This window comes from Phyllostomus discolor, chromosome 3, assembly GCF_004126475.2.
Source record: "Phyllostomus discolor isolate MPI-MPIP mPhyDis1 chromosome 3, mPhyDis1.pri.v3, whole genome shotgun sequence".
NCBI classification, from domain to species: Eukaryota; Metazoa; Chordata; class Mammalia; order Chiroptera; family Phyllostomidae; genus Phyllostomus; species Phyllostomus discolor.
In genome coordinates this window covers 132,505,109-132,531,194 of record NC_040905.2, presented here as the reverse complement: position 1 = coordinate 132,531,194, position 26,086 = coordinate 132,505,109, and the positions used below count along the sequence as shown (strand labels likewise).

Genomic DNA, 26,086 nt, shown 5'->3' with positions numbered 1-26,086 from the left:
AATGAATGAATGGGTCTAGTCATCGAGGCACCAATGGGTCCAACACATAAAAATAGACAAGTAGACATGAAAGCACATAGGTAAGAAGTCTAGCCACAGGGACAAACCCAATAAGAGGGGAGCACCCAGATCCAGCTACCAGCGTGCAAAAGACATAAGCAGAGCCACACGTGAGTGTGGGAACAGCACCGTGAGTGTGTACTCAGCAGAATCCAGAAGTCTGTCATGAAATGCGTGGGATGTTCTTTAACAGATAAAGTAAAGGACAAGAAAGGGAGCAAACTAATGACATAGCAAACTAAAAGAAAATGAACAAAACTCTACCATGTCTAGAGACAACACACCTGAATGATAAAACCACAGAGAGGACAAGATAACTGAAAACAGCATCAATTCTGGGTCATGGTTATTTTGGGCAGAGGGAAGAGGGAGGTGTTGGGATATGGAGGGAGTGGCTCTTGGTATGGCTGGTGGTGTTACTCATCATGTAGTACTGGCATATGGGTATCTGCCTTATAACTAATTAAGCTACACATCTGTTTTGTGTGGTTTTTGGTATATATATTTTACACTGAAGTTTTTAAGCAATATGGGGACACATATTCCCTACTACTACTAGCTCAGAAAATGCCCCATTATTCACTACAGCAAAGGTGGCAAACACAAGGCCCTTGGGCCAAATCCAGCCCTCCAGCCTGTTTTATCTGGCCCCACATCTTGTTTCTACCCTGTGGCAGCACTGAGCTTCTTGCCCCTAGTTAAGGAGTAGTTGCATTTATATAGTCCTAAAATTATATTCCGCCCTTTGAAGGCAACCACAAGTCTGATGTGGCCCCCGGTGAAAACGAGTTTGATAGCCCTGCACAGCAACACACCATGAGGACCATTTTTATAGGAAGGGCTCTGGGCTGGAGCCACAATAAGGTTGTGACTCCCTCTCCTAAATCTGTTGAGTGGCTAAGACTGCCTTTGGCTCAAAATGTATCTCTGTGAAAGCAGAGGAAGGTGAGGGTGGGGCTGGGGGAATCCGGGGCACATTTAGCCATGTTCCTCCCCTTTGTTGGATGCTGTGCTGCAAAGAAGGATGGCTTGTGCCCTACTTTCAGGGAAGGGACTGCCTTTGTACTCAATGTTTGATTTAATTCATTAAAACAAGTTACCAAGATGCTAAAATCACCTGGTAAAGACGATTTTATCTTCTCTTGGCCAATTAAGTTTCGAAAAATGGGTTTTAATATGAGTTGCAAGAGTACACTTCTCTTAATATATATGTGAATGGCACTGAAACTACACTCTGGTTAAATATCATAATTCAAAAAGTGAGACAATATATTACAGTGTTACAGCTGAGTGTACAGATGTTTTAAAAAGGTCATTCCAAAGTGGAAGAAAAGTTCTAGGTCTTTTCTGAAGACAGGCACATGACTTCTTTCCTCTTTGGTTGATTGTTTCTGGGAGAAGTCAGTCAAGATGGTCCAGAACAAAGAGAAAAATACTGTCCCAGCACTAAAAGTCACGATTTTCCTTTTAAATCCTAAATGTTATTTACTAATGATATTTTTAATATAAACGACATTAACAGCACTTGGTTATTCTCAATAAATTCCTACAAGCAGCTGTGAACATGAGCACAAACCTCATGGACATGATATCATTCAAGGGACTTTACGGCTGGCGAGCACCACATGCCACTATCAAGTTAGATGTTCCACAAACACATCCCAACAACATTCCTGTCTGGAATGAAAACACTAGCCTGGAAGATGAGACACTAGGGAGTGAACCAGCACCAGCATTATGTCATGTTATTACCTGAATCGCACCCTGGTTTTTATAACCTCTGCCATAGTACCTCCCACCTCTTCCAAATGTTCTGATCACTGGGGTGGAAATAACTCCTCTTGGACGCCTGAGTGAATAAAATAGGACAAAAGCAGAAAGATTTAAATCTGTTTTAAACAGCATTTAATGTATTTAAAATAACAACAAATGGGCCCAGGCTGGACAGCTCAGTTGGTTAGAGCATCATCCCGATATACCAAGGTTGTGGGTTCAATATCTGGTCAGGACACCAAAAATCAACCAATGACTACATCAACAAGTGGAACAACAAACTGATGTTGTTTCTCTCTCCCTGGCCCCCCAAGATCGATAAAAACAAAAAATAAAATAATATCAAATGGATCTACTATTTAATCTTATGCTATAGGAAGCAATGAGTTTATTAAATCATGGACATCCCAAAGATGGATTCCAAGGGGTCAATCTTATTTTTTTTTGGTCCATATCCAGCACGTGCAATTTGAAAAATACACTTCAAAAATGCTGTTTAAAATATTAAAAATTGGTTAACTGAATAATGTGTGGATAATTATTTAATAATTTAAATAATTATATAACAGTATGTATAATGCAACCATATGCAACTAGTGAGAATATTATAAAGAGTGTATTTAATGATATACAAATGTTTCTAATAAACTCATAACTGAAAAAAAGCAAGAGGCCATTTTTAAACTTATATAAATATATTGTCATTGTCAGCACTTACCCTCTTGCTGGTCCTCCGACAGAAACGACTTGTAGGGGAAAAGGCCCACGGCCCCCACGGCCTCGTCTGCTCCCAGCCCAGTGGCCGACTACGGTGCCAGCTATTTCTAACTTCCCTCCCTGAGAAGGTATAGGTTGGATTCCTACATGAAAAATAGAGCAAAAAAAAAAACAAAACAAAACAAAACAAAAAACAAAAAAACCTTACTATCCCAATCCCAGATTTAAAAATGGCAAAGAAAAACAGGCAAGCATTTTCTTTTCAATCATGGTTTATATTTCCTATGAAGCCCTTTTCTCTTGCTTTGTGATGACTTGTTAATTATGTGGAGTACCTATGTGTACATTATTTGATTTTAATGGTTTTAACTATTGTTAAAAAGACACCTGAAAGCAAGACAAATGTGGTGACTACTCAAATAACCCATGACAATTGAAATAGGTTACAACTACAAAGTATGCAAGAAATACATTCCATCATGTACTGTCCTTGGTATAGATGGCTTGTATATGTTATTTTCTGTTAGGATAATTACTTCCAAGTTTAATGCCTTCACCAAACATTATGGAAATTAATCAGTAAACAGAGCCTATTATTTCTCACTGTACTGTTAAATTAGAATCCCCTTATGCTGGGTCACATAAGGATATTCTAACTATATGCACCAAAACTTCTGTATGCACCAACTTCTATTAATTATCAGTAGCCTGCATATGCTAAGGTTTTCTGACATGTTTACCCAAGAAAATTCTCTGTTAACTCTCAGTAAAATTTCTGATAAAAATACAACAAAACAGAACTTCAAGCATCTTGTTTTCTGGAAGATGGAATATACTGTAATAAACTCTCATCGTCCCGTTGTTAGCCATAATGATTTAGTAGCTAAATTTAGTACTGTCCAATAAAATCTGGATAAGCCTTATATTTCCTAATAGCCACATTACAAAAATACAAAGAAACATATGAAGTATTAATAGAACCTATTTTATTTAACTCAATATATCCAAAATATTATTTCAACATGTAATCAATATAAAAAACTATTAATGAGATATTTTGCATTCCCCCCTCCCTCTATTATGTCTTTAAAATCAAAGTGTATTTTTCATTTAGGACACAGCTCAGGTTGGATGAGTTATAGTTAAAGTGCTTGAGGGCCACATGTGGCCACTGGCTAGTATGCTGGACAGCACAGATTTGAGTTCGACACAATTTGGGGGAAGTTAGGAAGCAGGTTCCTCTTGTCATTTCACCTTAAGATTCTCCCCCACCACCATGTTTTATCCCAACTGCAGGCTACCATGAGTTCTTAGGTTGGGGCTGCAAGCATATAGCACACCTCACTGTGCACCAAATGACATAGGGACAGGAAGAAAAAAGCACCCAACAGCTGGGAGAGCCCTGGGGAGGCAAGAGAGGGGCATGCAAGTCAAGTGGGGAGGGGATAAACGCTCCTGTGGCCACAGAGGGGCTGTATTCATCTGTGAGAGTCTAACTGCTACAAAAAATTTCTGTTGCAAGCCTCTGGAACTGAGCTGGAAAAGCATTCCTGGTTAAGAAAGGACTGCTATCCTCAAGGTTACTTAAAAATGTATTTAAATAACCCTGTAATGTAGACTCGATGGCCACATTTAAATCTGCAGCCCCAAAATGCAGGATCTGTGACAAAGCCACAAGTCACAGGCTTCAAATTACAACAAAATCATAAGACATTATTTCAAAACTAAACATTAGAATTTTTTCTCCCTTTTAAGCCTAATACAAATGAGAAGAGAAGCCATGGGAATTTAAAATAAACTAACTGATTTATATATCTAATATCAGCTGTTTCTTTTAAAATTTTCAAATTGTGGTGAGTTTTTATGCCAGAATTCTACTTTAGCCTTAGAATCTTTTATACAGATAAAATCCTCTTTACCAAGAGAAGGATGTTTAGTGAATAAGGTAGGAAAGAGACATCACTGGATGTTAATAGGCAGCTGGTTCTATCACAGGAGGTGATAGTTAGGGAGCCAGGTGCACAAGAAAGGCTGTGTATGGACATGGGATAGCCTAGAAGTAAGGCAGAGATGGCCCACAGCAAAGCTGCTGCAGAGACCTGAGGGCAGACGGGCTGGGAGGATAGGAGCAGAAACAAATGCCAGGGCAGGGGCCCCATGGAAAGAATGTGCTGCTGGAGTCAGGACAGAAAAGGAAAAGGAGCCAGAGGAACAGGGAAGCTGCTGGCAGGCAGAAGCTCTAGGAGGAGGCATGGCATAATTACCGCCCTGCGACTTGCTAGTCCTGCTGCCGTCACTGCCTGAGAAGGCTCCACAGTGTCCTGCTGCCGTCGCCACACGGAAGGCACGGTAAGCGCCTGTCGCTACAGTTTCCCCATAGGGGCCTCCAAAGCCACAGACTCCTGTGGGACCCGGGAGGAAAGAGATGGGAGAAGCCATGAGGAACCAGGTTCAGGGAAGAGCCCCCCAGGTGGGCTTTCAGGCAGAGTGATCCCCGTGTCCTCCAGTTTTTGTTCTTACACCACCAACTGCCAGGGAAGGGCTTTCCAGCCTCTCTTGTCAACAGCAGAACACAGATCCAATGACACTGAAGGAGCCTCCTGCAACCTGGGACTATCATGTGGCCCAGTCAGTGTCTGGGAGGTGGCCTTAGTAGAGGAAGGCTCCCTGAACCTCACGTGAGAATCTTAAATCATAAGCGTGAGCAGAATTTCCAGTGATATTGACTGATTTTAAAACCTCATCTCTGCCACAGCTTCTGCAGCTCCCTTTCCCCCTTTCCCAGAACCTCTTCTGGACTCAATTTGCCCCTTTTATAACTAAACCTGACAGTTAATTACAAAGTCTCAGTGTGGCAAGATATGGCCTACTAAGGCCTGCGTGTGTATCTATCGTCCCACACCAGCAAGGCCCTACTTGTGGTGGGCATACTCACCTGCAAAGCCCCGCCCTCGACCCTGAGCTGGGGGTACAGGCCCGAAGTGCCTTGGGTACACAGAAGTTGGGTAGAAAGGCAGTGCTGAGGGCGGTGGGAAGGGGAGCGGGAGGCTCTGCCGGGAGAAGTTCAGCCCTTCCAGGATGCTCTGCCGCATCTTTTCTACCTTGGCAGCTTGCTCAGCCTGCAAATCAAGCACCAGCATGTGAAAACCTGATTCACAAGGTCTCTGTTGAATTAGAATGAAGAGGAAAGAAAGGACACATGGGTTGCTGTGGTATGTCTTGTTACTTATTGGTAAACAGTAACAGTCTGCTCAGCAGTACTTGTTTACAGAATGCAAACATGACCCCATGAACAAAAATGCAAAAAAAACTAAGGTACCTCTTAATCTCATAGACAAACATGAATTCCTACTGTCTGAGTGTATCTTCAGGTGAGAACCATTTATTCTAAAGTTATTACTGAAGTTGTGAATTTGGTTCTCAAAACCAATGGCTAAGTCAAGACAGATCCCACCCACAGTTTTCCTTCTTTCCATTCATGAAGCGTTGGTGTAGTGGTGAGCATAGCTGCCTTCTATTCATGCACCACAGGGTAGATGATGCCTAGTTTACATCTGTGAAGTTTACTTTCCTAATGATTTAGCATTAGGTCAGGTATTCACTGCATTTTGTAGAAAGCAAACTGAGGCACAGAGTAATAGATGCTTCCTACAGCTCTCTCTTCAGGATGAGACCGGACCTCTCTGTGAAACTGCCCATAAAAACTATTCTGTCATTTTACATTAATTACATTATGAAAAACATTATAACCTGTACAAATGTAGAATATACAGCTTGTGTGTGTCAAACTCCACTGAACTTAGGAATAGCAGCACTATAACTCAGCCTGAACAAAGCTCATCTAATGTCCAAAATATTCAACTGGAAGTCTTTTAACAACCAGTCTTTAATCAGAGAATCTGAAAATCTGCTTACTCTATAATAAATCAGTCCTAGAGATTGCATGTTTTGTAGTTTACAGTTCAAGGGCTTCAAGCCAATTTGAGTCTCTTTCAGGCTATGAGACAAAATAACCTGATAACCGACTTCCCTTTATTTTTAAACCAGGATCTTAAATAAGGACAGCCAATCCTCAAAATTCATGAGCTCCCCATTCGTGAATTCATCTACTTGCTAAAATGTATTTGTAACTCTGAAATCAATACTGTGGCATTCTTGTGGTAATTGGTAGACATGTGTAGAGCAGAGGACACTTAAGAAGGCGAGGCTCTGACTTTTGCTTCAGCTTTTATACTTCAAACAAGTATCCTATTCACTGTCTACTTAGAGCCAGTTTTAAGTTTTGTGGGGGACTTTCCTGTTTGACATGGCTGCATGCGCAGTGCCGAGGGCTGTCTGTGTTCCTAATTGCCAGGCTGCAATGGAGAAAATATGTGTTAGATTGAACTTTGTTCAGGCTGAGTTACAGCACTGCTGGCCCTGAGTTCAATGTAAGCAAATTGACAATATATATTCTTTAAGACGTCTTCACTCAGAAACACACACAAACAAGGTTATATGTTGATCAGCTGACAAAGATATTATGACTGGAGGAGTGTAGGTACCTAACCCTGTATTTCCCTTAAGAGGCGAGGCTCAATATCTGCTGATTCCATGTTTGAAGCAAATTCATAGAACATAATGGCAGTGATTAATGAGAATCAAGTGTACTGTGTATCCAGAGCTCAGCTCACGTGAGCACTGAACTGACACCGATTCAAACAATGACTGGGCCCAATCTAAAAACAGTATCCTGTCACATGAGGTCACTACAAATTTGGTATGAAAGACGATCAATTAGCCAGTGAGTGATATTTCACTCTGGTTAAAGGTGGCCAGATGCTCCTCCCCACCTCTAAGCCCGCATTCTTGCAACTGACCTGACCATCACAGAGGTCGATGAGAGGGGTCTTTTCCCGGCTTGCTTTCAGGAGCTTGGACTGGAAGAGCTTCCCATCAAAATACATCCAAGGACAGCAGTGCTCCCAGGGCACGGGCTGGCCACACGCGTCGTTTGCAAACAGGGCCATGTCCACGCCACTCATGAAGAGAGCTGATAGCTGAATGCCTCGAGGGTCTAGGTTCTCAATCTTTAAATGGAAAAGAGTGATCTCTATGGAGTAAGAGTACTGCATTACGAAGTTCTCACAACATCTGACTACAACTCTCATGGTTAACAAGGACACCCCCCAACCAGACACCCTAAGCAGATCTGTTAACACCATACGGTGACCTGGCACTGGCCTGTTTCAACACAGAGGCTTTTTATGTTATTCAACAAATTTAAATTTAAGAGACTTTTATAGCATACTAAAACACAATAGTTCAGTTCCGAATTTGTAATGTGTAATACAAGCATAAAGTAATACTATATTTAAGGTTGACACATGATAAAGTAACAAATTATTTAACAGTCTTCTTAGCAGTTAAGAAGCCCACAATTCATTTATGAAATAAACTTTACACTTCAGATTCTATACACTGGTATAGAGTGAGTGTAAAACGAAACATTCTAATAAGACTATGCATTTTAAAAATAGTTATATTAAAAAATTACTTGGTACAATTTCATTCTAAAACTTGTACTTTGTTTACATTATTTTATATGTTAATGCTTTAGATAGCAACTTATTAATGAGACTGTCAAAATGTTTTAGGAGAAATGGATAGCTTATAAATGAAAGAACACAACAACAGAAACACTGTATCTGAACCATGCAGACTACCAGAATCTAAAGACTGTCTCCCTGGTCCTCTCACTTGGTCATTAGTGCTGGGAGCTCTCCTGTGTGCACACAGCTCTCTCTCTCCTAGCATCTGATGCACAGGGTGAGAAACACTGACAAATACAGTCAACTCTTGATTATCTGTCTGTGAAGGACCTAGTTTGTGGATTATCCGGGACTGAGTTTTAGCTGCCCTGGTTTCTGTCTTCCCACCTGGCACGCTTATTCTTTAAGGTGATCGAGTCTCAGGAATGTTATCTTTATGGGTATCAAACTAAGCAATACATAATTGTGGCAGGTAAACTGACTTTTTTTCATTAGAGAGGAAAAAAAGATCACTCTAATGCCAAATACTGATGAATTTATGAATATCTTCTGCTTTGTGCTGTCGGTCCCCATTAACACCTAACAGTGTTTTCCTATTATTTTATTTTATTTTTATTTTTTATTTATTTTTTTCATACATTTTAAATCAATCCACTTCAGAACTTCCTGAACCTGGAGAAGTCTGTCCACCCCAAATGGCCCACCATGCTGGCTCCTGCTTCTCTCCCATGTGATGTTGGGAATGGGAACAAAGCATGTTCAGTTGAGGGCAGGTGGGGTTAAGGTGATGGAATTAGATGTATTTCTATATTTATGAGCAGAAATGGAGGGCAATTAGGAAGAAACTGCCTTCTCTGAGAGTCTCAAGAGGTACTAATAAGGGGGGGGTTCTGCTCCCTAAAGGCTGACATTGTGGGAACATGGCATAGCAGCAACCTAGCCTCCAGCCACTCTCTCACTGCTGCTATGGCCTTCTGGGCCAGGTCAAGGCTGAGGGAGAGGCAACGATGGTGCTGGTGCTCGCTAAAGATGTCTGCTCACAATCAAGGTGATAGGTGACACCAGCTGCCTCTGTGGGAAGCACAATGCTGCTCTCATTTCTTAAGTCACTGGTAGTGTTGGTCATATCGACAACAAACCCTTATTTGACTAATAAAGCCCAAAACTACTCTGGGCAGGTAGCTATCTGAGTGCTGAAATTAAGAAAGACCAGCCAATGTGTGGAGCACAGAAGTACCCTAGTTGGAAAGAATGCCATATTTTTCTGACCATGAGATGCACCTAGGTTTTAGGGGAAGAAAATAGGGGGAAAATTTTGAAGGAAAAAATGTAGTAAAATATTTAATAACATAAATAACATAAATATTTCACCAATGTAAATGTAAACAGAACCCAACAGCAGCATTAACAACCATTATTCCTCACAAATGGGGGGGGGGAGCTGCATCTCGCCGTCTGAAAAACATGGTAATCTTGTGAGCTGAGAGGAATGGAGAAGCCTACTATCCACACACATCACTTATTTGAAATAGCCTCACCATTAGTTGAGAAATTGTTTTTATGGGTTTAAAAAGTGACTGTCAAGTCACTTAGTTTCAGTAATGACAACTACCATCAATTTAATAAAGAAAAATTCTTAAAAGGGGTCTAAATAACGGGAATAAAATCTCAATTGCTGTATAGATTTGACTTCATGACAATTTAAAAAATTACTTTACATAGCAGTTTATATTTCTGTCCCTAAATATTAATTATACAAAGAACACTGTCTAATATTTATGGGTAACTTAAATATTTATCAGACACTGCACTAAGTATTTTTACATATGTTGTCTCATTTACATCTCAACAATTGTATGATACAGGTACTGCTCTCAGCACTCCATTTAATAAGTGAAGAAATTGTGTCACACAGAGCTCAAGCTCACAATACTGGTAACTGATAGCATCAGAATCTGAATCTCTGATCACAGAAATGGCCAAAATATTCACACTTCAACCTCATTTTCTCATACCAAGTAGCATAAACTATTCAACATTATCCAAAGTTCCTTAACTAGAGAAATGCTGACAAAATTTTTGACTTTATAGGAAATACAAACATGGAATTTAATCTCTGCCCAATTAGCTCAAGAACTAAATTCCAGTAAAATGAGCTTGTCCGACTTATAATTACTTCTAAGACTCTTACTGCAATCTCTCCTATTTACCTACATGCACAATCACTGCTATAGGTACCACAGACATGCTACAGCCCATAACACTGTCTTTAAAGCTCTTCACTTTCCTTCTTTATATTTTCCACTTGGCACTGGAAAACATTAAAAGAATGTAAGATAATTACAGAGATGTCAAGAGCAAGGAGAAAGAAACTAAATAAAAATTAAATCTGTACAAAGGTCCTTCTCCTCATCCTTTACCCGCTCTCCTCCAAGCACAGTGTCAGTGCTGACTCTACCTTAGTAATTCCATTCACACTGGTAACCTAGTAGAAGCACCTAATATACCAGAGAAAAGTGAGGGTGTCAGTCACTGTCCCTGGTCCTCAATGAGCCACCCAGAACACTCAATTATTCATGGCTGCAGCAGGTAGAGAGAGCACAGACCAGGTCAAACTATTATAAAGTCATTTTAACTTATGGTTTCAACGTATTTCCCTGCCAAACATCTCACCAGAAAAGCCAACCAGGGGCCAAACTGTCAAATTCAAGTCTTTTCTTTCTGTCTTCCCTTTATTCTCAAAGCACATAGACAGAAGTGGGAGAAGAAAAACAGAGTCTGGGCAATCCACAAACTGGATAATGGCCCCTAAAACAATACCAAATATCAAGAGTTGACTATATCCTACACAGTGAAATGGTCGTTTTATAGAAAAACACTGTCATTGATTTTGATATATCAAAACAACTTTTAATGGTTAAATGAAAAAGCAGTTTTAAAATTTACTTTTCTATCACTGAATTTTGGGACCCTCTCTGAGGTCTACGTAGAAATTTTTGCAGCATTTAAATAATGATTATTCTTATCAGTTCTCAATCTGATAGATGAGAGGATCTTCAATCTTAAATAAAAAAACAACTATCTCTTCCCCAAGGAAAGCTGTTATTTTTTCTTTTGGTTGTTTCAGAATCTAAGCTACTCATGAACAGAGTGCTAACGTGCAGGCTGCCCTTGGTGACGGGAACACAGACCTCCAGACCATAAGAGTCAAAGGGGACAGGGGTGGGCCTGAAGTACCTGCACTTTCTAACACAGCTCTAGAAATGCCTAGCTTTAGACGAAGAATCAGGAGAAAATCATGAAAGCACTGAGACTTCAAAAGAACCAAAATGAAAGCTTAGAGTGTGATTGTCTTTCAAAAGTTATATCCTATGTGTTGATCCAAAAATGAAAAGGATATGGGAGAAAAGATGAACTTTGAGTAAAAGCAACTTGATGGTGAATAAGGCTTGGTGGGCATACCTGATACCTGGCGGTCTGATTTTCAGAACTGGAATGTCAATACTGATGTAATAATCTAAATAAGAGAAACAGGAAGTAGAGGTAGAGGGATGGCACCACACTCTGGTAAAAGTATTTACAACACCCCTGAGCACAGTCTGGTGATGAAGATGGTGGTGATGGCACCACACTCTTGGACACAGGAGGGAAAGCCTGTGCTTTAATACAGCCTCTCAGGGACACCCGGCCAAACAGTCTAAATCAAAAACTTAAATTCAAAACCATTAAAATATTAATTCCTGTCTAACAAACAGAAAAGCTTAATCTACAAAGTAAAGAATACAATTTGAGGTAGATCTTCCTAAGTTTTGTTGTCTCATTTAGCTTGTTTCAAAGTCACCAGAAGCCTAAGGTGACCACAAATGACATGAGCTGTCCACACTCAAGGGACACTCAACACAAAATTACTGAATTTAACTCAATAATATAGGGCAAACTAGAAATGTATTGAGTCCCAAGTGTAGAATTCTAAAAATCTATTCAGTAAGCCTAAAACCCGGAAAGAACGCCTTCATAAAGAATAATAGCAAAAAGATCTAAAGGTGAAGGCGATTTTGTCAAAAGAGATTACTTGATTACAAATAAAACTTTGTAAAATAAATAAATAAATAACCAACAGCAAAGAAAAATCCAAAACCCTATGCATTAAAAAGAAAAGGCAGATTCACTAAATTAAGCTACCTCTGAAAAGTCTTGAACTTTCTAAAATTTAGTGTGGAAATTAGAAAGCAAGCACAGCCATGCGAACACAGCAATAAAAGTACACTGAAAAGACAAGCACTGAAAAACCAGGTGACAACGTGGAGAAAATTAACATTGTAAAAACAAAGAATAAAAGGAGTTACTGAAGGGAAAATTAAAAGGAATACGATGTTAAATGCTGACTAAAAAGGGCACAGGAATGATGGTATAACGTTGTTCTTCAAGTGGTTTTTTAAAAGGGATTTACAATACTAGGAGGACAAAGACTTTTTTTTTTTTTTTGAGAAAATGAATGTTGTAAATAGGAACAACAGAACGAAATAAGAAAAAGATCCTGGCCAGATGTTAGAAAATTCTTTAGACCAAGCCCTCCCAGGGTTTGGGATCCCCACCTGAAATAAAAGGTAAGTTTATCTCCTGTTGTGACAAACAAGAATAAACACCCAAAAGTAGACTTGACCATTTCAATAACTGGGAAAGAAACTCCCTTAGCCCTGAAGGCTCAAGTTCTTGTCCTTAGCACTACTAGTTTGGTATACTGAGCAGCTGCCAGGTGAGGTGAGCTGTCCCTTGAGTGCCAGAGCAACACTCCAGGACCAGGAAGGAGGTGTCAGTTACCTTGAGCTCCTGCAGCTGATCAGGTTCATAGAGTTTGGGGGACAATGCCTGAGCTAGGAAGGCATCCAGCTCCTGCCGACGCAATATCCGTGCTCCAGGCCACTGCACCATATACCTGCATGGGTAGACAGACAGAAAGGGCCTGGAATTAGGACACAGTAGTCTCCAGTCACATGCATAAGCTGGTGTTCAGGTTATAAGGAAACTCACGTAACACAAGCTAAGGAGGCTTACACAGATTTCTTACACAGCTTTTCTATTTCCACTGGACGATGCCAATCATCACCTGGGCCAGTCAGCATTTTAGAGTAATTAAAAACAGCACTCTAAACTTATATATACTGCAAATCAGCTGGCTGGTGATTTTTGATGCAACTTTAATCTTCTGAAGTATTCAAGTCCTAAAAACACGTTATATGTACCAAATATATGATTTATCTATTTTGATTCCATACAGGATACCCGGGGGGCAGACCCTAGTTCCAATAAGAAATCCCTTGATGAAGAGTGAGTATTGTGTGAATCATCTGCACCAAGGGGCTCCAGCTGGCAATGTATAGGGATGAAGTGGAAAGGGACCCCAGGAAGAGGATTAAAATTGCAGTCTTCAGAATTAGTTCCTACAGTCTCCAGGACCACAGACTTACTGGGGGTCACTCTGGTGTGAGCAACTGATGGGAAATCAATTTCTAAATTGACAACTTCCAGTTTGTACCATCTGCCTGAGAACCACCAGGTATCCACATTACCTTTTTTTCCCCATCAACCTCCTCTCCCTTAATCACTTTGCCACACACACACAGCATCAGTGACAACCCTGGGGCACTAAGCAAAGGCACAACTACAGACAGTGTTTGGGTTAAGAGTGTGAGGGACTAAACTACTAAGAATTTGGTCATAAGTCCTGTTTAAGTCCAACAGTTCCTAATACTGGGCATCCAGCAAACTTGAGGGATGACCTAATCAAGTTGCCAGCTGATCACTAAAAATAACTTTTGGTGACAGATTCATGTCATCTCTGCATGACATGCCTCACATAGCTTTTTCCAGTCCCATTCACTGAGGAAGTTCTTAAAATCTAAGTCAACAAAAATAAGAATCAGAGTTGGCACAAAGCCCTATCTGTATCTCTTTTTTATAATTAGTATTCATCCACAGGAACACGAACTAGTGGGTAAAGGAAGAGGTTCCATCTAGCTGATTAAGTGAAGTATTTTAAGTAAAAATCTTAACAGTGCTCACTAGGTGCCAGGCACTGATCTAAATATTTATACACACTGGCTCCCCACATGATCACAGAAACTCAGGAAAAACCATCAGTGTCCCATTTGAGAGATGGGGAAATGGAAGCACAAAACTTATATACTTCATGGTAAACTTATGTAGCCTTAGGAAATGGTCTTCAAAGTAAATGAATAGTGCATGTCAACTCTCTATGGTATTTAGATACAATCAGATACATTTAAAATAATGATGTAAAAGTTTTATTTCATTAAATTGTCAATATCTGCAATGACAAAAATAACATCCTTTGTAATAGTTTGAGTGCCACAAATCTTAAATACAATGGTCTTACTGAGTTTTTAATCAAGGCTTGATGCGAAAACTAGCAAATATGTAAAGTCCCCCCACTTTTGTCTGAAAAAAACTTGTTGAAAAGACTGTACTCAATACACAATGTTCTTTGCCTAAGTGTCCATGCCATGCATCCCTTTTATTTTTATCTTTTTAAAGTTGTAAGTGTCGCAGGTTCAATTCCAGTCAGGGTACATACCTGGGTTGCAGGCCATGACCCCCAGCAATCACACATTGATGTCTGTCTGTCTGTGTGTATGTGTGTGTGTGTCCCCCCCCCCTTCCCTCTCTAAAAATAAATAAAATTTACCATTTTAACCATTTTTAGGTGGGCAGTACAGTGATATTAAGTACAGGGAGTGTTATGTAGCCATCCACACCATCCGTCCCCACAATTCTTCGCATCACAAGCCTATGAAACACCAACTTCCTTGACTCCCCAGTCCTTAGCGAGATATTACTTTAAAGATTATGAATCAGAATAAAAGAACTGTCTTGAGGGTAGGCTGGTTTTCTCAAGAGCTTTCCTGGTTTTCCTGGCAACAAAGACTTCCACCACTCAGTTTAGCTGCAGCAACAAATAATCTTTTTGGTTAGAATACCTGTTATTTCCTCCATGTGGCTTCCTACTACATTTTAACAAAGTCAGCACTTACTTCTTTCTCACTCTAAGTCTTGGGAAAGCCTTTCTAGATGCAGAAAGAGTATGAAATGCACATAAAGATACACAGGTACACAAACACAGGTACACAAACACACAGCTTAAACAGCATAAATAAAATGGTATCCCCAGCAGGAGCTAACACTTATTCCCTTGGTTATTTCCTATGTCCATACTACTAGCTGTGAACTGACAGTGCACTCAGCCCCTTTGACCTCACTCAGTTTTCTCTGGACATTCTTTTCCATGGGCCATGAGGCCCATGGCTTCTAGGGCCTCAAGTTTCCTACTATGGTGGTGTGAGGATATCTGCAGTTCCCCTTTTCTCACTCTCTTCTCAATGTCTTTTAGAAGTACAGGAGCCAAGAGCTGGAAGCTGGGGCAGAAGCAGGTCCCTGCATCTCTTGGAGAATAATGCTGTCTGCCTTTGCCACACAGAGAAGGAGCTAGACCCTGGCTGTGCTCCTTGGGTGTTGGAACAGGCTCCACTAGTTCTCTTGAGTCCTGCTTGGAGCTCAAGCCCTCCATCCCCTTATTTCATTTATTGATTTAGGTTTTTCCAAGACATAACCTAGTCTGTGCCCTTAGACGAACATGAGTTCTCTTGGGAAAGGGCCTCATCTATTTTTCTGAGCTGCACCACAGAAAAGGCCCTCTGTTCTTTTCTGAACACCCACTTCAACCTTGTGCCGAACATCTGTTCAGACACTGGCCCCTCCTGGTCTCTGTTATGAGTATTCTAAGGAGTTGCCTGCCATCCTTGTCCCATCCTCCTGATTGTGTCCCAGCATCACATTTGGACATAAGTAATATATGAGTACTGACAACGCTAGTGAAAGCATCAAAAAGACCACCACCTCCCTGCGGGGATGCGCCTGCCTCAGATGCAGAAATGGAATCTCAGTGTAAAGGAAGACTGACAAACCTAGGCTAAGAAGCAGCCTCCCCAAAGGTGGATAAACTGAAGCTGGGGGCTGCCATCTGTGTATCAGCACTGTTTCCATTTGTTCATCATGTGTGTCTAAGATGACTGTCTGCAGGTCCCAGTGTGCAGAAAACCAGGGCTCACTCTTCAGAAACATCTCTGCATCAATGCAGAAGAACAAGAGAGGCAGTTGAGACTGGAGGAGACATGGCAACTGAACACAAGCGTGAGCCAAGGTTTTCTGTTGCTACTAAAGGATGTTATTGGAGCAAATGATGAAATCTAAGACCTGTATGGAAGATGTACCAGCATTATTTTTGTGATTTTGATAATGAACTTGTTTTTCAAGAAAAAAATACTGAAGAGCTCAGGGCAAAGGAGAATCATATCCACAACTTCATTCAAGGGACTGAAAACTAATACAGTCACAGAGAGAAGGAAAAAGCAACAGCGGTAGAACATTAGCGTGTGGGGAATCTGATGGAGGACAGCCATGACATCTTTGTACTAATCTCACAATTTCTTTCAGTTTGAAATTATGAAAAAGGAAAGATAAAAGAAAGGAAAGAAGTCTTCACTGATAACAGCCTGGCCTTGGAATAACTGACCTTTCTTCCACCTCAGCTATCAAGGTCACAGGTCATGCTGTAGGGTCTCATCTTATCCAGGACACAGATTTTGCCCTTTGTTCACAACCCCCAGCCCCTCAGCCTGAGTCTAAGCTCGGCAGTCCCTCTCCTATTACACAGCCTCAATTTCTCCAGATGATGACCCCTGGGCTGTCAACCTCAGCCCACAGCATGTTGTCAGGAGGCTCTTGTTATTCATCTTCACCCAGACCCTCCTGTGCCCCCACTCTCTTCACCCCAAGACTTTGGATCTCCTACTCAGACCACCCTGCAAGTTCGTAGTAGGTCACACCCATTGACCAGAGGCCATGCAGGGTGTCCTTCCTCTGCTATCCTGGGACCCCAAATACAGAAGGTAGAACAGATTCTCTTAGTGGAAGTGGACCAACCCATTTATGAGGTCTTAGCCCCAAGTCCTGGGGACTTGACCCAAAAAACACTATCCTTCATCTCTCCCTAACCCTCCTCGCCTCAATGCACTGTCCTACTCCAGGATCTGAAAGTCTTTCCAAGTGGGAAACCCACTGGTCCCAAGCACCCACCCTATACATGACAGTCTCTTCACACCAAGCAAATTATCTGGCTTCTGCCAAAGTATGGGGGCCTGCACTGCATTCACTCCAGTTTCCCGAAGCCACCAAGGTGAACAGAGGAAGAAGTTTGTTCAGACCTAAGATTATTAGTTACCTTTATTAATCTCTACAGGTCTAAAATAAGTATTAAATAAATACACACACACCCCAGTAATAAACACTGTCTTAAAACAGGGACCAGGACAGTCCTGAAATCAAGGGAGACTTTATGAAGGCCTTTCCTGGGGTAATGGCAGAGGAAAGTCCACAAGAACCAAGACATGTGAAAAGGAGAGTGGGCATCACGAAACAATGTGGACATTACACTCCTGACAGTAGCAGCTCGTCCTGCACTAATGCATGGCTACCTCTGTCCAAGGGGCAGGCCAATGAGCCTGGATCCAACGGGCTCTTCAGGTCAGGTATATGGTGGACAGTCAGTTGCCCCACTTAAGACCACACATATTTTTTAAATTTGAAAGAAATACAAAGTAGCCAAATTCATTATTGCTAATTAGATTTTATAGTACTCCAAGCCTTAATCTTAAATTTTCAGCTAATATAAGTTTTTATTGATAAAAACAGCTCCATAAATGAATTTTCCATTAGAGGAATCCAGAAGATTCAAAAACCAAATACAGGCCTAATCTTTCTCACTAGCTAGTTCTCAATGGAAACAAAGATAAGAAACTGACACACAATACTCATTTTAGTCAACTGCAATTTAATTAAGGGAAGGCTTCTAAGTAAGTTATTGGCCTTCAAGTCTGAATTTAAGAAACTTCAGGAAATAGACACCTGACTAAACCTCTGTCCTCAGTTAAGAAGGTGAGACCCACTAGGGATCAGGGGCCTGAGGAGGAAGTGCCAGTCCGGAGGGACAGGATGGCTAGGGCAGGTGATGGCCTAGCAGGCAGCTGGGCCCCAGGCTTTTACTGTCTATCAGGGTCAAAGGCCCCATACCTGGGGAGAGAGAGCTGAAGCAGGCAGCCTAGAGGTACAAAAACAGAAGTCCACAAGCCTGTGGGTATCTGTACCTGTAAACACACTAGGATGGCCTGATGTCTAACACCTTTCCCACCGCCAGGAGGACAGGGCTACAGGGAGAATGTGGCATCTAGGAGGGGCCAGAATACCCATACAGGTCAGGAAGTGCTTAAAGAATGACAAAGACAACCATGGAGGGCCAGCATGACAAGAGCCCTACTGGTCCAAACACTGACAACAAAGCACCAAATTAAATGATGGTAGTAATGGACTAGACGCTATTAAAGAAGACAGGAGCTGTGAGTCCACATTGGATGGTTTACAAAGTTTAAAAAAGCCCCCTGTGAAATAAGATTAGTTATAAAGGGGACAGAGGGGCCTTGCTGGAGATGTCTTGCAGACACTCCCTTCACTAATTGGTCAAAGTGCAGACGCACAGCCTGGACAGGACCACAAGGAGCAGAGGGATGGTTGCGCTGCTCCACCAGCCTCTGTCCTCTGTAAACCTATGGGATTTCACAAAGAGAGGGTCTGAAACAGACTGTGAAGTGGGCTCTGAAATGAAGATAGAAATAAAGTATGGATGTTGATTGACTCCAATGTCTATCTTGATTATATAGGAAAGTGTCTTTGATGGAAAAATCACCCTCAAGTATCTAAGTTAAAAAAAAAAAAGCCCTTTTTTTTGTACTTAAAACTTTTGCTTAGTTTGAAACTGGTTACAAAAACAGAAACTAATAAACCTAATTCAGGTATGTATGTCAACTAAAATGAATGCCAAACAGTGTCTACACAGGCATTTGTGGCCCATCAAACGAGAGTGCCTAGAATCACATACTGCCCAAATCTGGGTTTTCAATCACTCTGTCCAAGGAGAGGCACTTGTCCCTTAGAGACAGGTTCCAGGGCAGGGAAGATACACACAAACCCAAGTATCATGTGATGCCAAAAATGCAAGAATATGCTGTGGGGGACAAAGGACATAGGAACTCACTGAATGGGCTCCTAGGCCTGAGGTGGAACAATCTGAGCAACTGAACAAGCAAGGGTACAGCAGGCTATATAACTCGAGGAATAAATCAGGTAACCGCAAGTCTGTACTGCTCTACATATGGTTAAACAAATGAGAGAGAAGAGACCCATTTCCCTTATAGAGCAATCCCAAATAATATATAATGTAATCTTCCCTGATATCCTTCAAAATCTTTAATATTAAAAAAATAAACTGTTTAAAATCATATTTACATATTTTCCAAATATACCTATTTTGTAAACATACTATTAGCATCAATTCAAGTCCACATTGCATTTACATGGCCTATATTTCTATAATATAAGAGGAGACCCTAAAAAAATCCAGAATTTATTCTGGAGGGCAGGACCCCTATAGTAAAGGCTACCCCCCATTAGGTCAGTGCTCTAGGAACCCATCTGTATCAGTGTACCAGCTGGCGTTGTTATGAGAGACTGCGTTCAGCTTCAGTGAATTTTTTCTGAAGATTCTTTCAATGCATTTGGCCATTTCATGATGGATGATTTACAAGCATACCTGCCCACACCTAGCTGAGCGTTCAGCAGTTTTTGACCAAAAGCGGCATGACCCCTGTGTCCACATTCCCTATTCATCCAATCTCAACTTGAGTGACTTTCTTTTGTTTCCCTGAATGGAAAAAGTCCTCACAGGGAAACATTTTGCTGACATGGTAGAAGTGAAACGAGAAATGGTAGAAGCACTAAAAGGCATCAAAATTGAGGAGTTAAAACTGTTTTGAGCAGTAGAGAAAATATCTCAATGGGTGTATTACATCAAATGGTGAATACTTTGAAGGTAACTAAAGTTTAAACATGTAAGAACACACAATTTTTTATAAATAAATTCCGGGGTTTTTTTTTGGGGGGGGGGCGTGGGATATGGACAAATTTCAACAAACATGATTCACTTAGAATAACCCCTTACCGCTCCCATGTCCTTCAAACACATATCTTTGAGAAGCATCTGTCCATGCTGCACCTACCGTAGAACACAGCACAGCACTGTGAGATGAGTGGGCACACTGGCTGGGTTGAGCATGGCTGGAGTGTCTGACCTCATGCAGGCCAGGAATGCCCTCATCCTGCGGTTCTTGTCCTCTACTGCCTTCCCCAGCCAGAGCCTCTTCAGATTGGGGCAGGTCCACTCCCTGAAGGCAAGAGCTTCCACCAGTTCTGGGGTTTGTGGAGATTTCCCTTTATAAGCTGCCCACTCCTTAATGATCACTGGTGAAACTATAGGAAGGAAAACAGAGAACCATTTATAGCTCATCTCAGCTCCTTTAAGCCTAACAAAAACAAACCTTGAGTAATTACAGCCTGAAGATTTCACCTCTTATGTAACAATGTATCCTCTAGTTAGCAAGTTACTGGTCACGAGTCCACACATCTAAGACATTTGCTCTCTATTCACTTTAAGTGCTCATTTATATTTTCAGCCAGGCCACCAATAAATTTCTCCTCAATGAAATCATGACTTGATTTACCCATATAACTAATATGTATACAGTATTTTGCCGTGTATAATGCACACTAACATTTTTGGCCCAGACTTTCAGGAAACAAGATCTTTCCATTTTTAATTCAATTATTTATTTATTTACTTATTTACTTATTTATTTATTTATTTAGAAACAAAACCTATTATCATATTTCAGAGTATTATTCTGCATGCAGATATCATTATTACTTTCTAGAGTTACACTTTTAACGCATAAGCATAGATAAAAGAATTAAAAAACACCTGGCTGTTGTAGCTCAGTGGATCGAGCATGGGCCTGTGAACCAAAGGTTGCTGGTTTGATTCCCAGTCACGGCACATGCCTGGGTTGTGGGTCAGGTCCCCAGTAGGGGACGTGCGAGAGGCAACCACACATTGATGTTTCTCTCCCTCTCTTTCTCCTTCCCTTCCCCGCTCTCTAAAAATAAATAAATAAATAAAATCTTTAAAAAAAGAATTAAAAACATTTATATAGATATGGAATCAGTACTACCCATGTATAATGAGCATCCTCATTTTTCCCTCAAAAATTTGGGCAAAAAGTGCACATTATACATGGCAAAATATAGTGAATCAAAGATGTTAGACAAATTTGTTTTACTATAAAAACCCATTAATAGTTTTAGTAATAACAATTGGAATAATTCACAGATGTATGTGATTATTACAGAAATCCATGGAAAATCCAATTCACATGGCTAATCTTTACATAAATACTTGTATTAATTGGACCTGAAAAAGAATTTGCATTTGCTAGCCCCTTTACTTAAGGATCCCTTAGTTTAACAAATGTAACAAAATGTTAAATTCTATTTTAAGGATTAGTAAGGGCAAACTACCACATAGTGAGACCCCAAAAGCCCAGTAAGGCTGCAAAGCAGAAGCAACAGTCCATCTTAAGAAATCCCAGGTGACGCCAGCATACAGTATCTATTTATCAAAGTGATGTAACATAAAACAATGACTTTTATCCACAGTTGTTTTACTACTATTAGTACCATTAATTCTTAAAACACACAAATATGTACATTCTTCCACATAATTTCCAAATAAATTTAAGGAAAACTATGACCTATGACGGAAGAATGCAATGAAAACAAGATATACTACAGTGCAGTGTATTACAATTTCATACCAACTTAACTGACTTAATAATCCAATGGTAAAACTTGGGTGTCCATTTCATAAGGAACAATAAATATCAGAACTAAAGCAGACCCCAGTGAGCTGCCAGTGGCCAACAGAAACGCCAGGAGGGTGTTGGTTTGATCTAGTGAGATCTTCTGTACCTGAATTCTTTCCAAGGAACAGTACCCCACTGGGACTTATCTTCCCTAAAATAATGCTTGTGGCAGTTGAGAGACCAAAGAACACAAATCCTGATCGAGTTAAATGATTAACTGGGTCATCTCTAGCTCCATTCCATGTCTAAACAGAGTAAAGGTTAAACAATCTCTTCAGAGGTCAGGAAGATCACTAGGAGTTAGGTACTTGGCTACCCAAAGTGTGTGACCAACAGGAAAGCAAGCTGAGCACATGTGATCCCTGGTAGCCAGGTAGGGCATATGCTTCAGAGAGGTGCTGGGGCAACCCTCCTGTGGTGACCTACCACCCAGGAGCTGCCTGAATAGGGGTGTTAAGTCAAGGTAGTTACAGAAAATCTTCTTCTTACAAAAGAATCACTGTTTTTTCATTGGGAAAATGCCTTTCATTCACATTTTAATATGTGTTTAAATGTTAAAAGAAAACTTAAAACACTTAAAATGCTTATTTCAAAGTCTATTAAGTCAAAACAGAGATACACATGTATATGAAAGTACATGCATCTTTGTACTCATCAATATTATTAAGTGCCAGGCACAAACCCATCAAGCCCTCATCATCCAGCAGACCCTGTCCTCGGACTCACAATCTAGCCAACTGCCCCCCTCACCTCCCCATTCCTGACGAACTCTCACATGCAGAGTGTGGATCTACAAAATGAACCATTAGGTTACTCCACAAGGTTCATTTTCATGCCAAAACCGCCCCCCCTACAAAAAATGTGAGATTCTTTTTTTCTGAGCAACGCTTTCATTTTGGTGGCAAAGACTTATTTAAAGGAATTGATTGGATTTTATGTTTAGTTGTAGGACAACTTAATCTAGGTTTTCTCACAGCTCCCACAAAACACATACATGCACACAAAGCATGAGTTTCCTGAATCTTAATGAACTCAGACTATAATGTCAGGAGTCTCCTTTGAGTTTTCTCAAGAGGCATTCTTACTAAATCTACCTTGCCTCTCTTTACTAAATTTTTTTAGCAATCATTTTACTTTTTTATGTCTTGTCTTTGTTCTAGAAATAAATTTTTGGTGGATGATTTTCATTCTCAAGTTCAGAATGCTTAGAACTCTTCATACTTTATTTTCCAAGGTCCTACCTACATCAAAGATAAATGGAGGTCAGAGAAACCTTTCACAAGTTGGCTGTTCCACTTGAGGCTCCCCTGAAGCTGCCCTCAAACAGCTGTCCACACTAGCTGGAGCTCTGAGGGCCCAAAGCGTGTCTGAATTTATCTGGCATGAAGCTGTGTACTCCAATCCTACATGACCCAGGGCAGCTACAGATGAGCCTCTGTATACACTAGCACCAAGGACAGCCAGCTGATGCTTATGAAAGAACTGCACAATCCTAGCAGGGACATGCAGTCAGTGTCCACCAGGAGCACTGAACAGGGCAAGGGGGACTGCAGCTATGAAGGTATCGATGTACTAACTTCCTCTCAATCGTATATGTGTTTTTGTTGCCCAGCTACACTATTCATGACAAGAATGGCTCAAATCAAATTTAGGAAATAAGAGGGGGACCCCCCCCCCCCCGGCAAAAGAACCAGAATTCTCTTCTAGAGGGTGGGCCCCTTGTAGTACAGGCTTCCCCTACTAGGTGAGTGTCCTAGGAACCCATCGATGTACCAGCTGGTGGTATGAGAGGCTACATTTGGCTTCAGCAAACTTTTCCTGAAGACTCTTTCAATGTTTGCCCAATTCATGATGGGTGATTTACGAGTGCACCTGACCAAACCATACTAAGTGGGATAGGTGAAACAAAAAAAGCCAGAAGCACTAAAAGGCATCAAGATCAAGGATTTGAAAAACTGTTTAGAGCAGTGGAAAAAGTCTTAACAGGTGTATTGCATCAAATGGAGAGTAGTTTGAAGGTGACTGAAGTTTAAATATGTAAGAACAAATACATAATTTTTTATAAATAAATTCCACGGTTTTCTTTATTTTGGTTCCTCCTTGTACACATCTTTATCAGACAAAATAAATGTGTAGTAACACAAAGTTCTGTTTCAAAAGCAAAGCTATTTCTGGCTTGCTTTATTTTTATCGAGTGTATCTGTAAAAAACTGAACTTTTGGAGATCTTTTGTGTGTATCTCTACTTAATATCGGTGGAACCTTTGGCCAATTACCTAATGGATAATTACTGATTATCTACTATGTACCTGATAGGGCTGAAATGAGGGTAAGCCAGGTGAGGTACCCAGGGCTGAGATACAGCTCCCATGTGCCCATTTGACAATGAGGTTTCCTTAAATTCTGAGGCCTGGGCCCCTTGCCAGCCTCCCCGCCACACAACCCTCAGTCCTGGAACCAGGTACTAATAAAAGGGCTGAAGACTCACTGCAACACAACCCTGATGAGGAAATACAAAAGTATGTTAACCTTACACCCTTGTTATATGGTTACAATGGATTCATTACACTAGATTAACTAATTGAAGGTTAGTGTTTCATAGATTAATGAATTCCAAGGGAAGTCCCATTTTGGGGTTGACATGTGGTACCTTTTGCTTTACAAGCTCCCCAACATGAGGTGGCTGGTGCACACACAGCAATTCTTCTCCCTTTGACACCTGGCCTCTTCCTGAGTCACTGTTGTTTAGGAGGGAGGGCTTGATTTCTGTGATGCAGCTCAAAGTAACAAGCAGATGCAAGGGAGCCAGCTAACAAGAAGGCATCCGGGCTCTTACCATTTCTGCAAAACCACTGGTTATGCACAGGTTACCTGGATCAAATGAGGCAACTGGATTTTAAGAACATCCCGAGCACTTTTCAAGAACATCAGGACCTCAGGCAAGAGCACTGTGGTGTGAAACTATCTCTGTGATGACACCATTTTAGAAAGGCAGGTTCATGCTGCCTCGTTAAAGCAGAATAGTTGGCTGATTCAGCTGCTGGCCATGAAAAACCTTGTGCATCACCAACAAACATTCATCTTGTCTTTTCCACTGACAGGAAAACTGACAACTGCAAGAGGCAGGTTGTTTCTAAAAAACAATGTTAGGTCGTCCGCCTTACCTTGGCAACAACTCCCAGGGAATAGCCTTCTTGCTATCAGAGGCTAAATTCATAACATACTTTCTTTACAGAAAAAACCTCTTCCAAATATAATTTCAGTACATTAAAACACTATTATACTTCAGCTCTCAGTAAAAACCCAATGTTTACCAGCAGACATTAATCATCTTCTACCTTGGAAATCTATTATGATACTGATTTTGGGATTGATCCCAGACCAGAAAAAATGAACATATTTCATTTTCTAAGCCAATTCCAGCTGACTGACAGTGTCTGCCTGTAGTGCCACATGATGAAGTATGTCTCTAAACTCAGTGCCAAGATAGCTCAAGCAACACCAGTGCCTGCTGGGGGCTAAGGAGTGGCAGTTATAGTATGCACGCAAAGTGATTACAAGTCAGAGGAAAAGGAAGGAGATATAAGACTTCAAATACTGTGTCCAGCTGGACCCTTGGTCTGTGACTGTCTATGTGTGCACATAGGTGTGAGTGTGCGCACACACTGGTGTGCCTGCATATGCATGTGTATATTTGGAGAGGAGTTAGTCTTGTACTTGCTGAGCTTTCCTGGGGTTGTACTAAAAACAGCCACATCACACAAAGAAAGAACAACAAAACTCCTTCCTTCATATCAGCGCAAAAACAGAGAAACAGGAACATTGCTGCAATGATGGCTCAGCATCTTTTTCCTCGTAATGGGAAAACTTCCCAGGAATCCATGTATAGGCGGGGATCCAGCTGGCTCTACATCTCCTTATATTCACAACATATCTGTGCACACACCCTTCATGATTTTCAGAGGTAAAAGACTGAATTTTTGCCTTAAACCTTTTTATGTCTGAAGTTGGGGCAGCGCTCTGTCCACAAAAAGATACATGTTCAGCAGGCCACAGGGTATAGGGAAGAACATGGTGTTACAGACACATCATAAATGCTATTCTATTTTTCACTTTCCCCATT

The 26,086-nt window shown here is 40.9% G+C and overlaps 1 protein-coding gene across 1 annotated transcript in view; it reads right to left on the bottom strand.

Moving 5' to 3' along the window:
* Positions 1-26,086, bottom strand: part of FAM120A (family with sequence similarity 120A) — a 126,534-nt gene that overhangs the window by 7,421 nt on the left and 93,027 nt on the right. Inside the window, 7 exon segments of the mRNA XM_028531488.2 lie at positions 1,813-1,909; positions 2,552-2,693; positions 4,815-4,952; positions 5,486-5,669; positions 7,410-7,619; positions 12,903-13,017; positions 20,267-20,516. Coding sequence (XP_028387289.1) covers positions 1,813-1,909; positions 2,552-2,693; positions 4,815-4,952; positions 5,486-5,669; positions 7,410-7,619; positions 12,903-13,017; positions 20,267-20,516 — 1,136 coding nt within the window.